General features: G+C 44.5%; 1 protein-coding gene across 1 annotated transcript in view; it reads right to left on the bottom strand.

Annotated features, from left to right (window-relative positions):
• LOC309552548 (uncharacterized protein) overlaps positions 1 to 16846 on the bottom strand; it is a gene marked incomplete at its 3' end in the record, with an annotated part of 65997 nt that extends 49151 nt beyond the window's left edge. Inside the window, exons 1-2 of the mRNA XM_082253503.1 lie at positions 16797 to 16846; positions 15421 to 15572 (exon numbers count right to left, since the gene is read on the bottom strand). Of these exons, the coding sequence (XP_082109629.1) occupies positions 15421 to 15561 (141 nt within the window). The 5' untranslated portion in view covers positions 15562 to 15572; positions 16797 to 16846. The remainder of the gene's footprint in view (positions 1 to 15420; positions 15573 to 16796) is intronic.

Genomic DNA, 16846 nt, shown 5'->3' with positions numbered 1-16846 from the left:
GACACAGCATTTTTCCTTCCAAAATGCTGCTGCTCCAGAACACTATTGCCCTTGGTTTTTTTTACAGCTTCTAAATGCCTATGCCACTAAAAGCTCCTAAAGGTCTATGTGTGCATGGACACATAGAATAACATAGAGAGGCATTTTGAAGCTGTAAAAAAAAAAACAAAAAAAAAACAAAAAAAAAAACGCCTCACGCTGCTAAAAGTGGCAGTAAAAACACCCTCTGTGCCCTAAAGCCCAGGACAGCACCCATGAACAGTTAAGCTTTCTTCATATATGTAGGTATGTATGGCAAAACAGACAAATTAACTTTTAACACTAAATAACTATTGCAAAAATAGGCAATTCATCAAAGAGAACTGAGCGTGACTAGTGGTTGCCAGGTACCCAGCGACCGATTGTTCCACAGCAGAAGGAAAACTAGAACTACTTGGCAACTGGAGCCAAACTAATTAACAGGAAATTCAATTACTCACCAGGAGCTTGGCCAGGCACCACAAACCTCTTTATCAAGGCAGCTGTGCATAGCAGGATTATGGTCCCTTTCACACAGGCTTTCCGATCCGGTCCGCCTGTCAGTTTTTCAGGCGGACCTGATCGAATGCTCCATTCAGCCCTATGAATCAGCAGATGTCAATGGAGACATGTCCGCTGACACCCACTGCTATCTGATCTGATCCTGTCCATGAAATCCAGACAGATGGAAACCCTATTTTCCATTCGTCTGGAGGATCAGATCGGATGAAAAAGGACATGCGGTCCGTTTTCATCCGATCTCCCATAGAGGAGAGCGGGGATCTGACAGCTCCGTCTCTGCAAAGTAAGTGGAGACTGAGCTGTCATCCGCCTGCTCAGTGGGGATTGGCGGATCGATCCTCGCTGAGCAAAACGGAGTCCGTTGGGCACACTGCCCGTGTGAAAGGGGCCTAAAGTAGACCTGTCACAAATAAAGGCACTTCAGAAGGAGCAGATGTTATAAAGATCATAAGTAAAGGTGCTTGATGAATTGATCCAGAGACATAGGCAGGTGAGGTTATATGCAAATATTACCTTTTTATGTAAAAAAAATCAGAACTTGCCCTGTCCCATTCTGATTCATAAACATCCCGACTGGTCAGTGAAGACATTCAACTCATTAAAGGTCCAATAGAAAAGGCAGGGGGCAAAGCCAAGTTTAACTTTCACAAGAAAATTATAAGCCTTCATATACAGTATCTCACTGTATCAAGTCACTGTCTCAAGTGAGTATACCTCTCACATTTTTATAAATATTTTATTATATCTTTTTATATGTGAATACATTTGCAAGGCAATGTATATGTAAGAGTTCACTGTCACTGTAATGCCACAAACTTGTTGCCAGGGGTTTAGACATTATTGGCCATGTGTTGAGTTATTTTGAGGGGACAGCAAATTTACACTGTTATACAAGCTGTACACTCACTACTTTACATTGTAGAAAAGTGTGATTTTTGTCAGTGTTGTCACATAAAAAGATATAATAAAATATTTACAAAAATGTGAGAGGTGTACTCACTTTTGTGAGATACTGTAAATTTACCTGCCTATAACCCAAGAACTAATGTTTGCTTTAGAACAGCAACCTCAACTTTATGCATTTGTTTGTTACATGCTAATTTGTAAACACTCAAGTTTGTGGCATTACAGTGGCAATGAATTCTTACATATACTGTACAAAGTGAAGTGACTAGCCTCAGGTGATACACAAAGATTAAACAAATCCTCCTACATACTGTAGGTTGTAACTGTTTGCAGCCTCTACAGCCGTTTAAAGTCCAGAATTTACAAAGCATTTCTCAGCTCCAAGAGGCAGGGGTCGGGGACCTGATGTGACACACTGCATAGTGTAGAGAAGGGAGCTGAGTGTAATCTGAGACCTGAGTGGAGGGAGTGGACACCCCTGTCTATAAAGTCTCAAAGGAAACAATGCACAGGTTAGGCTGTTAATCACCCGCTTTGTTCTGGAGATCAGTGTACATACCTTTTTTGAAGTTGCTCCGGTCTGGTCCGGTCTCCAGCAGCGGAAGCTATGCAGAGGAGAGAGCTGACAACGGCTGGGAAATGAATGGGGAGTGACGTCACCCATAGAGTTACTTTGGGGCTTCCATTGTCGGCTGCCTCCCCTGCACCCCCCTACACAGCGAAGCCGCAACTGACAGCTCACCGTGGGACCGGACCGGAGCAGCTTCAGAAAAGGTATGTACTGTATACCGATTTCTTCTTTACAGGGCTAGATAGGTTAGTCTTAGATTGTGGGTGCCTGTAGATTTAGAGATTTTAGTGTTAGGGTGGACTTCTACTTTACAAAACAATTTAAATGTCAGTACTGCATAACAAAATTTGTTAAATAACAGAAAAGTCTGTGCAACAGTTAGATACTGGATTTCTCAATGCATCAGAACTTTTTTTAAGTGGTTGTAAACCTCAGACACAATATATGAAAAGTATATCCTTTTATACTTTACCTATTTTGTACTTGTCTCAATAAAGAGCATTGAGTGTCATTTCTGTCTGCTGTTTCGTTCCTCTGCTATCAGCATGAGTCACTTCTAACAAGTTCTCCTGACACCAAGATAAATACTGTATGGTGACAGGGGAGGGAGCTCCAACGGATTGACAGCCTCAGCTATGTTCCTGTGTACTGTGTGGAGGGGGTGTGTCCCTTCCCTCCAATCAGTCCTCAGTGTAACTCCAGTTCTCTGCTCCCTTTTTTTCTGAACTCTCAGACAAGCTTTATAATTCTGGAGTTTTAACAATGTACAGGGTTGAAGACTGCAGATAGACAGGTACAACTTATGTAGTAGGTTCTCTGTGTATCAGCTGAGGCCAGTCACTTCACTGGGTATATGTAAGGGTTTACAACCACTTTAAAGGTAGAATCAATCAAGAGGTTTTCCTATCAGTTTGTGGCTAAAAACATAAGATAGCCACCTGATCAATCAACCCATTTTGTGGTGATCATTTCATGTGTACAATGGCAGGCAGATGCTGGCTATCTGACAGCTCTGTGTTGGGGGAACGCTGGACATCGAAGAACGCCTGTCATAACTGCTATTGTTCTGCCATCAGATAAAGAGCTTGTGCCAATGATACTCACCTATTCTTTTCTGCATTGGCATAAATCTGCTACATTACCCAGACTGACCTTGCTAATGTTTGGAGAAATCTGCTATGTTCAAAAGATCTGCTGTCATGGGGGCAGTTGGTTTATGCCTGCATGTTTGACCTCCCTTTAAGAGTCATTGGGCAAGCTTACACATTAGATCGGTTTGGGATTTTTATCAGGTGTTTTTTACCTAATCAATGACAATAGAACCCTCACCTTTAGACACCAAAAGACATCTGGCCAGAATTTTCAATTTGCTCACCAACTTTGTTCTACAAACACCCACATTGTGCATTGGGGGGGGGGGGGGGGAGCTTTAAAATGTTACTTATGGTAGAGGGAGGGGAAAGCACATGGACACTGGTTTACCAAAAGGGGAAAATAAATTACGAAGAGTCAAGTCAAATTCAACACAACACAAATTGCTTCCTACCAACAAGAAGGAGGTTGGGTTAGGAATGGCATACAGTATATATAATATTTTTTTTTTCTTTCATTAATGTACCTTGCTACATGTTTAGTTCCATATAGCTGATATATATATATATATATATATATATATATATATATATATTTTTTTTTTTTTTCTTCTTTCATTGCGTTACCCTTGTTTTCTCTTTTGTATTGATGGTCTGTTGCTATGTATCGTATGAGCTTTTGTCTATTGAGTGTTTATTTTGAGTAAACAGTTCAAAAAGGTATTTTGTATCGGTTGGTGCATTTGCAGTGTTTGCACTGCTGTCATCAGTAATACAGTTTAATACTGAGTCAACATTGTCAATATATTATTCTACATGACAGCCAGTACAGCCTGTTTACAAAAAGGGCTACGAAACTGCTACATAGTATTAAAAAATGTTCTGAAACAAGATCATCCAACATAGATCATAGTTTGGATTTTGGAGAATATCCATAAAATGCAGAAGAACCTGAGAGAAGCATGTAGCTGCGAATAGCTTCAAATCCAGATAGAGTTTAACCTTGGTGGAGCTTGTATGTTCTACCAATGTTTTCCTGCTCAGTATTGTAAAAATTGTATTTTAATAGTTTTTAAAGGGAATCTGTGAGAAATATGTCACTGATCCGCAACAAACATGCATCCAGTAAACTTGGCACACCTAACCCTCATGCAGTGATAAAAAAAATTGTGAAGAAAATTTAGGTACAACAGTTTTGGAGCTCGCACTTTTGCAAACACGCTAGCAATAACAGTACCCATGTATCTTTATTCAGATTAATAATATACATATTATATATACATCATATATAGTCATATCATATACATACATATCTGCTCACTATTTATCCAGGCTGTACTTCCTGTGTACCAATGCTGCCTAATATACACTATATTGTCAAAAGTATTGGGACAGCTGCCTTTCCACCAGTGTTAATTTCGTCAACGAAAACGTTTTCGTCACCGCTTTTGTCACCGTCATTTTTCAAATGACGAAAACGAGACGCAAAGTATAGCACATTTTCGTCAAATGACGACAACGATGACGAAAATCAAATCCGTTTTCGTCAACGAACAAAAACTAAACGAGAATGTGAGGCAGGGACGTTTACCCAACTTCCGGTTTTCACTGAGTTCCGCCTGTGTGGCGTCTGGCGTGGCGTGCCCCATGACGTCCGACGTCTATAAGAGAGTCGACTCGAGACCAGTCACCTGACCTGAGACCTCATCACCAGACAGCACTACAGCCAGAGCCAGGCCCGACTCATCACACAGTCACACGGCAGACGACCAGGCAGTGGCGGCGCGGCACACCACCACATCCTCCAGAGTGAGTTGCAACAGCCAGCTATTATTGCCCCTGAGTCCCCTCAGAGCTCAGACCACCGCTATGATCCAGGACTGTGTGTGCCGCCGCGTGAGGCATAGGCCGCTGAGGCCCGCCCGGCCCATAACTTCTAGTTAGTTACTAGTTAGAGACCACCACCCTTAAACCTGAGACCCGAACCCCCATCCAGATCCAGCACTGATTAGACCACCATCCAGCAGACCAGCACTCACTGCAGCAGCATTTCAGGCCTCCTATGATCCAGGACTGTGTGTGCCGCCGCGTGAGGCATAGGCCGCTGAGGCCCGCCCGGCCCATAACTTCTAGTTAGTTACGAGTTAGAGACCACCACCCTTAAACCTGAGACCCGAACCCCCATCCAGATCCAGCACTGATTAGACCACCATCCAGCAGACCAGCACTCACTGCAGCAGCATTTCAGGCCTCCTCTGACCAGACTGAGACCACCTTCAGCCCTGTGTGCAATACTGCAATGCATTACAGGCCATCCCTGGCTTAGACCTGAGACCACCAGGCTCCAGCAGCATTACAGGCCTCCTCTGACTGTCCTGACCAGTGACCACAACAGGCATCCAGGGCATTACAGGCCACCCCTTAGCCTGAGACCACCAGGCTCCAGCACTGTCCAGCATACAGGCCTCCTCTGTCTGACTGTCCTGACCAGTGACCACCACAGGCATCCAGGGCATTACAGGCCATCCCTTAGACCTGACACCAGACCACCAGGCTCCAGCACTGTCCAGCAGCATTACAGGCCTCCTCTGTCTGACTGACCAGTGACCAGTGACCACCACAGGCATCCAGGGCATTACAGGCCATCCCTTAGACCTGAGACCACCAGGCTCCAGCACTGTCCAGCAGCATTACAGGCCTCCTCTGTCTGACTGTCCTGACCAGTGACCACCACAGGCATCCAGGGCATTACAGGCCATCCCTTAGACCTGAGACCACCAGGCTCCAGCACTGTCCAGCATACAGGCCTCCTCTGTCTGACTGTCCTGACCAGTGACCACCACAGGCATCCAGGGCATTACAGGCCATCCCTTAGACCTGAGACCACCAGGCTCCAGCACTGTCCAGCAGCATTACAGGCCTCCTCTGTCTGACTGACCTGACCAGTGACCACCACAGGCATCCAGGGCATTACAGGCCATCCCTTAGACCTGAGACCACCAGGCTCCAGCACTGTCCAGCATACAGGCCTCCTCTGTCTGACTGTCCTTACCAGTGACCACCACAGGCATCCAGGGCATTACAGGCCATCCCTTAGACCTGAGACCACCAGGCTCCAGCACTGTCCAGAATACAGGCCTTCTCTGTCTGACTGTCCTGACCAGTGACCACCACAGGCATCCAGGGCATTACAGGCCATCCCTTAGACCTGAGACCACCAGGATCCAGCACTGTGTCCAGCAGCATTACAGGCCTCCTCTGTCTGACTGACCTGACCACCACAGGCATCCTGGGCATTACAGTTACAGGCCATCCCTTAGACCTGAGACCACCAGGCTCCAGCACTGTCCAGCAGCATTACAGGCCCCCTCTGTCTGACTGTCCTGAGTCTCCTGACCATTGACCCCCACAGGCATCCAGGGCATTACAGGACATCCCTTACAGACCTGAGACCACCAGGCTCCAGAGTCCAGCACTGTCCAGCAGCATTCCTCCTCGCTCTGACGACCACTGTCATCCACAGTTCCACACAGCACTCACTGTCATCCAGAGAAATGTCAGCGACCGCCGCGTCTGTCTCGTCTGTGACTGGTAGAAAGAGAAGAGAAGATCTATGGGTGTATTTTACATTTGATGCTAAGGACAACAAGACCCTTTGCAAACCATGTGGAGTGACACTAACTGGCAAAAATACAACAAACTTGAAGCGTCATTTGCGGACAACTCATCCCGAAATTCATACAAAGGTAAGCAGTGCATGATAGCACTTAACTCCACTTTTGTATAAAGAGATAACTTAGCGCTGAGTGCGAGAGAATGTAAAATCAGAATAACTATAATTTTTTCCCCCTAATTTAACCCCACAGATACAGAAAACCTCAAATGATGGACCAAGTCAAGCCAGTGCACCACCACAGCAAACAATTTATGCTGCTCTTTTCAGTGCTTCAAAATACAAAATTGACTCTAAGGAACAATAGGCCAGGGAGGAAGCCATAGCAAGATGGATTGGGCGCTCCGGATTACCAGTCAGAACGATTGAAGATGAGGACTTTGTTAGCATGATGGAGACAGTAGATAGAAAGCTGACTGTTCCAAAGAAAACTAAAATAAGCAATCTAATTGACAAACAATATGAAGATGAAAAACAAAAATTCAAAAAGAGACTGACTGCTGCTCGGAGAGTATCTATTTGCACTGATTTGTGGACCAAGAAAGGACTCTCAGCTTCATTCCTTGCTATAAGTGCATGCTACTTTTGTGTTGAACAACATAAACCTGAACACATATTGTTGGCCCTTGAACAAGTAGCCCACCCACACACTGCACAGTCAATTAAAACATGTGTGGACAAATGCTTGCAAGAGTGGGACATACCAAAGAGGAAGATCCTTACAGTGATAACAGACAATGGGAGCAATATGGTGGCAGCATTTAAACAAACCGCAGCAGCAGCAGCAGCAGCAGCAGAAGAACCACCCAGCTCTAGTGAGGAAGACTCCCCCATGACAGAAAGTGACTCTGAGGCAGAGTCTGAAATTGATGACCTACGGTGGGTGAGCCAATTTTGATTTTATTTTACATAACACGGTACGGTTGACAGTTAATTATCACATGCACATGAGATGATTGATGTGGGGGGCTGGGGGCACTAGTATCCGTGCTCTAGTCTACTCTATGGGTGCATCTTTGTTATTTTTCCAGTAGTCTTTTCTAAAAGTATTCCCATAAGATGTTAAATGTTAAAATAATAGAATGGAACAGAAAGCTTTTCTATACTTTATGCTTATTTGGCTGTGTTCCACTGTTAGGTACCAACAGATCGACATGGACCGGACACCATGTGTAGTGCATACCTTACAACTAGTGGTCCACATGTTGCAGAAGGAGGCAAGTGTGAAGAGAATACTGGATAAAGCAAGATCAATAGTGCACCTCTTCCGCAAGTCTTCCATCGCAACTGTAACGCTCCTGCGTTTTTATATGGTGTGGATTTTCAGCTGCAGAAATAGTTCCACGTCAGTAGTCATGTAAGAGATATGCTGAGATACCATTCCCAACCTCAATGACTCATCATGTGTGGAAGGTCTTATTTCAGCCAGTAAATACACACAATTAGCAAGCTGGTTCCTAGAGTGACTTTATGTATGTGGTAACACAATGATGAAGGTTGAGGGATAGGTTGAGTGGAGGTGGTAGGTGATAGACACTTGAAGGTGAGACAGTAGCAGATGGATGCAGGAAGGTTTAGCAATGTTGTATGATAGCAGATGATAGAATAGCAGGTGGACATACAAAAGAGATCAACCCAGTGCAGAAAAGTAGCAGTAGTCTCAAGAGCTAGCAATCTAGTTATGCAGATGTGATAAACAGTCTTTACTATGCAGAGCTAGATAGTGTAAGCTTAGTATAAGTTTATAGAGAATTCCCCTGCGGGGTACTTAGCACTATTAGCGATACAGCCGAAGGGTGGTTCAGGAGAGGCGGATGATCCAGTAGCGGGATACAGGGATCAGCGCAGCGAGGTTCCGTCAGCGAAGTAAGCTTGCAAGCATGGAAGCTTCAAGCAAGGTTAGCATCCAGGTAAGGGTGTTTGAACGAACACATGTGAGTGAGAACCGGCGCTTTAAATAGCCATCTAGTCCGGCGCTGGGTGATGACAGCTCCAGTCTTAAAGGTGTATGCGCACCTTTTCCAAAAGTAAATGGTGGGGCGCATACACTTGTGGAAAGTGTAATTTAGGGTACCAAAGGTACCGGAACATTACAGCAACACAGTAGATATTGGAGCATTGTGGCCTGACCATTTTCAATGACTGCCCCACTCGCTGGTCAAGCACATTCAACATGATCGCAAGACTCCTCAAACTGAAAGAGTCAGTCTGCCAAATCGCGAACAACATGGGATGGGACAGCTTGCTCCCTAGTGAATGGCAAAAGCTCACATCATTGCATGACCTATTGCTGCCTTTTGCAGAACATACTAAAACCCTCCAGAGTGACACCATGTCAATGTCCCTAGCTGTCCCTGCTCTTTTTGATCCACTCAGCCACCTTGAGGACTTTAAACAGAACACTAGCTCCCAAGACCTTGCCACAATTGCACAGAAAATGAAAGGGAATGTGAACCAGCGTTTTGCTTCATTGTTAGATCCAACAGATGAAATGTTCTCGCCACTTGCAGCAGCTGCTTGTTTTGTCAACCCTACTGTCTGTGAAACCCTTGTTGATGTGGCAGATCATGAGAATATTCAGGAATTGCTTAAAAAGGCAGAGGAGTATGTGATAAGAAAATCCACTTCGCCCCACATGCAACATCATGAATTGTCTGAAGATGATGTGGAAGAACTAGTAGAACAGGAGAAAATTGAAAAATCTGAGGAAGTTGAAGAAGCACCGGCATCCACATCTGAGCAGCCAATCTTTCGGTTTCTTGCTAAATGCCGCAGAAGACCCAGGCAGAGGATCTCCCCAAACAGCATAAAACAGCAGATCAGAAAATATAAGGAAGAGCTTTTGCATCAAGTTGAGGACAACACTGCAACAGATTTTTGGCTGTCAAAGAGTGACACTATTTATCACCAGCTAAAACCTTTTGCTTTAGACCTGCTGGCTATGCCAGCTTCTCAAGCCTTTGCAGAGAGGGTATTCAGTGTCACAGGTGACCTCTCTAGAGGCCGGCGGAATAGAGCAAGGGTCATTTTGGCACGAAGTGCTTTCCTTAAAATGAATCGAAACAAATAGAAGTGTTTTATTATTGTTATTTCTATAAAAAGCATAACTAATACTTGTGCTTCAAAAACAGTTGTAATTGTCAATTCAATTCATTGGAAAATTGCTGCACAGTGCACACAGGCTACAAAATGCATTTGTATGTGGAACAATAACACAACCACAACCACTTATTAACCTCTCTCTCTCTTAGCATTGACATTGACAAATGAATAGAGACAAATATCACACTAATGAAAAAGAAAAATAGATCAGTAACGGTCAAAAAGGGCAGCCTTACATCGGGGTCCTGCTGCAGATCTTTTTAGTGTAATATTTACCTCTATTGTCATTGCGAATGCTGAGACTCAGAAAGAGGAGAGAGGAGGAGTTGATAAAAAGTGGTAAGTCTGTTATAATTCTTACGCTAATGGCATTATTAGACTGTGTGCACTGTGCACATTTTTATTGAATACATCTGAGAATTAGAACTGTTAAAATAATAAGCTGACACTGTAAATGTATTGGGTTCTTCTTATTTAGAAATAAGCATTACCCTCCTCAAGTTTTACAGTATTGGTTTATTATGCAGTGCCAGTGCCAGACTGGCAGTGACAGTGCCTGTGCAAGTGTGCACTGCAGCTGTTCTTGGATGGTTGAGGCAGGACGTTGTTCTCTCTGAGGATGTTTTTGTACCATTCTTTATTCATGGCTGTGTTCTTAGGCAAAATTGTGAGTGAGCAGTGAGTGAGCACACTCCCTTGTTGGCTGAGAACATAGCAACCCCCCCCCCCCCCCCCCACACAGTGTTCTCAGGTCTCAGGATGCTGTACTGTTGCCATGAGCATGACACAGGACTGATAAAGTGAGCTGATGCATATTTTTTCTTCCCTGGAGTCTCTGTAGCTGTTCTTGGATGGTTGAGGGGGGAGCTGGGACTGGACTGGAGGAAGGAAGTTGTTCTCTTCTGAGGATGTTTTTTTACCATTCTTTATTCATGGCTGTATGTTCTTAGGCAAAATTGTGAGTGAGCAGTGAGTGAGGCGAGCACACTCCCTTGTTGGCTGAGAACTTAGCCCCCACAGTGGTCTCAGGTCTCAGGACAGGATGCTGTACTGTTGCCATGAGCGTGACAGAGCAGGACTGATGTGAAGTGAGCTGATGTCTGCAAAGTTTTTATTTTTTTGTATTTTTATTACATTTTTACATTTTTATGTTACCCCCTTTGGTTTGGTCAAGAAAGCAATATTATTGGCATTGGCAAAACAATTTTGCCTTAATAAAGACAATAATGACTAACTCTGTGTCTGTGTAGTAGTGTGTAGTGCTGTGCTAGTGCATGCTCAAAGCTTAATACCATAAATAATAACATATTCGATTTTTCATTTACTCCAGGACCAGCAGTAGTATATAATGAGTTTGGAAATTGTAGAGAAATGCTTAAATAATGCATTACAAATTACAATTGAACTACACCCAGTCGATTATAGATGACTAAAATGAGTTTTAGTCAACTAAAATGTAGGACGTTTTAGTCGACTAAAATGTAAGATGTTTTAGTCGACTAAAATGTACTGGAGTTTTAGTCGACTAAATACGACTAAAACTAAAACACTTGCAGAAGACTAAAATGGGACTAAAACTAAAATGCCATTTTAGTCCTAAGATTAAGACTAAAACTAAATTGAAATTTGCTGCCAAAATTAACACTGCTTTCCACGCATAGGAACTTTAATGGCATCACAGTCGTAGTCTGTAGGGTTCAGTATCGAATTGGCTCTCCCTTTGCAGCTATAACAGTTCATCTCTTCTGGGAAGGCTGTCCACAAGGTTTAGGAGTGCGTCTATGGGAATGTTTGACCATTCTTCCAGAAGCGCATTTGTGAGGTCAGGCACTGATGTTGGACAAGAAGGCCTGGCTCGCAGTCTGCACTCTAATTCATCCCAAAGGTGTTCTATTGGGTTGAGGTCAGGACTCTGTGCAGGCCAGTCAAGTTCCTCCACCCCAAACTCGCTAATCCATGTCTTTATGGACCTTGCTTCATGCACTGGTGGGCAGCCATGTTGGAACAGGAAGGGGCCATTCCCAAACTGTTCCCACAACGTCGGGAGCATGAAATTGTCCAAAATGTCTTGGTATGCTAGTGCCCTTCACTGGAACTAAGGGGCCAAGCCCAATCCCTGAAAAACAACTCCACACCATAATCCCCCATCCACCAAAAGATTTGGACTGGTGCACAAAGCAAAGTCTATAAAGACATGGATGAGGGAGTTTGGGGTGGAGGAACTTGACTGGCCTGCACAGTGCTGACCTCAACCCAATAGAACACCTTAGAGATGAATTAGAGCAGGGACTGCGAGCCAGACCTTCTCATCCAACATCAATGCCTGACCTCACAAATGTGCTTCGGGAAGAATGGTCAAACATTCTCATAGACACACTCCTAAACCTTGTGGACAGCCTTCCCAGAAGAGTTAAAGCTGTTATACCTACAAAGGGTGGGCCAACTGAACCCTAAGCACTAAGACTGGGATGCCATTAAAGTTCATGTCCATGTAAAGCAGGCATGTCCAACCTGTAGCCCGGAGTCGCAGGCAATGCGGCCCACTGGCCGCGGACAGTCTCCTGCCTTCACGATTTTTTTTTTCTTCTTGTGGCTTCTGCAGAGACTTGAGAGCAGCGCAGCCAGACAGGAAACTACAACTCCGAGATCTTTGAAGCAGGCAGAGGCAGGGCGCGCTAGGGAGGACACATGTGACTTGATTGAGGCTATGGGGCTGAGCACTGGCAATTTTACTTAACCCCAGGACAGGAGCATACACCCCCCCCCCCCCCCCAGGACTGGAGGAGGTCATGCAGGGACTTGCTGAGTTGGCAGCTGCCGTTTCTGAGGTGAGAGCCTGACATATGACCCCCACCATCCCAGGTGCTCACCCAGCAACCTCAAAATAGCCCTCAACACTGTGGATTCTGCGTGCCACGGCCTGTGGGGTCCAGCGTGCCACAGCCTGCGGGGTCCTGCTGGCCACGGCCTGCGTGTCCTGCTGGCCACGGCCTGCGTGTCCTGCTGGCCACGGCCTGCGGGGTCCTGCTGGCCACGGCCTGCGGGTTCCTGCTGGCCACGGCCTGCGGGGTCCTGCTGGCCACGGCCTGCGGGGTCCTGCTGGCCACGGCCTGTGGGTCCTGCTAGGAGCTGGTCATGGCCTGTGGCCCACAGGTTATGGCCAACTCCCAGCAGAACCTACAGGCCAGCAGCCAGCAGGACCCAAAGGCCATGGCCAGCACTCAGCAGAACCTGCAGGCCAATGGCCAGCAGGACCCACAAGCCATGGCCACCTCCCAGCAGAACCTACAGGCCAGCGGCCAGCAGGACCCACAGTGATGGGCACAGGTGCGGCTGCATTGATGGGCACTTGTGAGGCTGCATTGATGGGCACCGGCTCTCTACTGCAGCCGCTGCTTCCTCCAGCAGTACCCGACGTCATGACCAGCAGTACCAGCATGACTAGTTTTACCCACCAGCAGTGCCAGCATTACCCGCCAGCAGTAACCGCCAGCATTACCCGCCAGCAGTCTGCAAAATAAGTAGAAAAGGTATGTGCATTAGCGTGTGTAAATTGTTGCAATATGTTTTTTAATAACTAGTTGTGTTTTGTCATAATATGTCACGTCCTTGTTTATACATGTATGAATAAGGACATGACATTTTCTGGCTGCCTAAGTCACATGTGCTAGGGGTGCAACTATCCCCCAGCACATAACTGTAAATATCCCAGCATGTGCAGTGTTCCTGACTTCTACCACCATCACCGCTTCAAATCACTGAAGTGGTCACGGTGGTTAGAGTGTTCCTTTACTATTTCTCAGAAGAAGTAAACCTCTGTATACTGATTCCATTTCATTTGATTATTCTCTAGTTGTGTTAAATTAGTGCGAGGGGGCGGCGCAGCAGCGTTTTATTACTTATATACCTTAACTATAGTATATATTTTATATGCGGCCCGAGAAAATTTCTCTACACTCAATGTGGCCCAGAGAAGCCAAAAGGTTGGACACCCATGGTGTAAAGGCAGGCGTCCCAATACTTTTGACAATATAGTATATATACTTTACTGCTCTTCTCTGTCAATGCCATGCCAGGTCTATAGGAAGTATTTCTAAAAAAAGATTTCCATAGCAGTGCGCCCAGGTAGAGAGCCTGTATTAGGTTATTTCTTGTACTGTTCAGATTTTTACACTAATTCACAGTGTTACTAAACCCACAACAGTAAAATCAGTGTGTATATGCAGTAAAGCATGCTTGTTATATACACTGTGGAACCTAAAGGCTGTTGTATCTGGTCTTCTCTGATCCTCCCCTTCTTTTACTGTCCCCAATCCATCTCCTGATAGAACAAAGCCTTGGAGGCACTCTGCACATGTTCAGTTTGGTGTGTATTGTTAGAGAGATTTTTTTTTGGAGGGTGCAATCAGCACTGTCCAGACAGAAAGTCAGGGCTCATGCAGCCTCACAGGACTTTCAGAGGAGAATGAAAACTCCTCCTACAAGCTTTAACCAGTGCTCGGCCGGACACTGATAGAAGTCACAAGACTGCTGTATACTGCTGATGAGAAAAGGTATTTAGCGGTTTATATTTACTAAAATAATTGCATTTCCATGTACTATGTGCTGTGGGAGCCCAGATATAGTAAATGCAGGGTCCTGGGTTTAATAACACTTGAAGATAGGAAAAAAAATGCATTTTGCCACCCATTAGGGCTATGTATCCTACACTTAGTGCCATTTAGTGGCCAAAAACTGTCTTTTTCATTTAAATAAAAGGAAAAACATTTGATCAGCACAGCAAATACACCTCATAGACTTGGCAAGCTAGGCAAGTTGCACTTATTAAACAAGCCGCAAGTATTTGCTCAGACTTAATAAAACAAAGCATTCTAGACCTCTAACTGGCTTTCTGTTAACATTCACTCAGAAAAGTTATTTGGTGCACGTATTAGACACACAGCAAATTAAAAAATAACTTTCATGAAATACCGCCCTAACAGAGAATACACTACAGTACCCTTAAAGTGACTGTAAACCCTTATTCATACCAATTGAAGTGACTAGCCTCAGGTGATACACAGAGTTAAAACAAATCATCCTATATAAGTTGTACCTGCTTATCTGCAGCCCTCTGTTTATTATAACCTCCTAAAGCACACTTTTTACACAGCATTTGAGAACTTCAGAACGCAGAGGGGGGCGATCTGACATCACAAACTGTACAGCATATAGCAGGGAGCGGAGTGTAATCTGAGGATAAGGAAAGGACATACCCCTCTCGTAGTCTCATAGGGAAACATGCACAGCTGAGGTTATCAATCAATCAATCACCTTCTGTGTGATTGGTGGGATGGAGCTGTCTTCTGGGATTCTATGGTGTTGGCATAAGCTGACAGCAGTGACGCAAATACCAGAGGGAAGAGAGAGCAGATGGAAATCACACTAGGTGCTTTGGACTAAGGCTAGTACACACTCTAGGGGGATATGTTTGTGCATTTTTCACTTCAGAGGTTTATAGCCAATTTAAGGAAAGAATATAATTGTTTAAAGCTCACCTTGTCTACTCTCTGTCTTATCTTAGTCACCTCCTCTGTGATATGATTGGCTTTTCTTGCCATCCTGGATAAGTGATTAGATGCAAGAACCACCATTGCAGGCTGGTCAATGTCCTCAACCCAGTCAGGTCTGGAATCCATTGGAAAGTGACCTGTCAGAAAAAAAATATTTGGGACAGTGCCCTGTATTTTTTTTTACACTCTACATAGCTCCCATTTAATACACAATAAATGGGGATTAGCATCAAATACAGTAAAACCTTGGATTGCGAGCATAATTCGTTCTGGAAACATGCTTGTAATCCAAAGCACTCTTATATCAAAGTGAATTTCCCCATAAGAAATAATGGAAACTCAGATGATTTGTTCCACAAGTCCTTCAGTTTATAGTCTATATACAAAGATTATAGCAATGTGATAGGTTGTGTAACCATAAAATGTCCATCCACAATATGCAGCCTCCACAAGGGGATTAGAAGCAAAATCTAGCAGAGCTACAGAATATAAGAGAGATGAGAGGAGCCTCTAAGTGTAGTAATATGGTTACATTTAATGAAGGTTCAACATTTAGCAACTCACATGGTTGATGATTAAAATAGGCGCACCTAAGTATGCAGGCATCCGGGGTAAAGCTGTCCACATAGACCATCTTCTGAACCACCGGCTCTCACCACTGTCAGTCTGCAATCGTGACCGGGAAGAATAGCCTGCAGTAGAGTGATCTGAAAGTGAGGCTTTGAATCACTCGTGGAGTGCAGCGGGGAAGGGATGATGAAGATGGCTGTGCTAAGGATGGTCTATGTGGACAGCTTTACCCCGGATGCCTGCATACTTAGATATGCCTGTTTTAATCATCAACCATGTGAGTTGCTAAATATTGTACCTTCATTAAATGTAACCATATTGCTACACTTAGAGGCTCCTCTCTTCTTTTTTATACATGACGCTACTTGTATATCAAGACATCGCTTGTATATCAAGTCAAAATTTATTTTAAAAATGTGCTTGTCTTGCAAAGCGCGTCAAACCAAGTTACTCTAAAAAAAAAAGACTGTTTAAAGGGAAACCTGCAGAGCGCAGAATTCAAAGGGTGCCATTTCTTTCCTTCTTTAGTTACAATACTCTGAGTTCCTGATCTAGAAAAAGTATGCAGCAAATGAAGTCTGAACTGCTGATCAGCAAATCTGTACCAGGTCAGGCAGACAACTGGCATTTCCAGAGAGAGATTAGCTTACATATTTCAGTACAGTAGATTGCTCTAGGGGACTAGGAAAGTGTATTTGGCTCTCTTTGGAGAAAGGATCTTCGTGGACACCTCCTTAAGTGCACAGCATACCTTACTGTTCTCTTCTGCTGAGATTATCCCCATCACTTACCTGAGGATGTGATAGTGTGAAGAGTGTGGTGCTGCTCCCTGCTTGTTACT

Source organism: Pelophylax lessonae, assembly GCF_965119305.1.
Source record: "Pelophylax lessonae genome assembly, chromosome: 4".
Lineage (NCBI taxonomy): Eukaryota > Metazoa > Chordata > Amphibia > Anura > Ranidae > Pelophylax > Pelophylax lessonae.
This window is presented reverse-complemented; position numbering and strand designations above follow the sequence as displayed.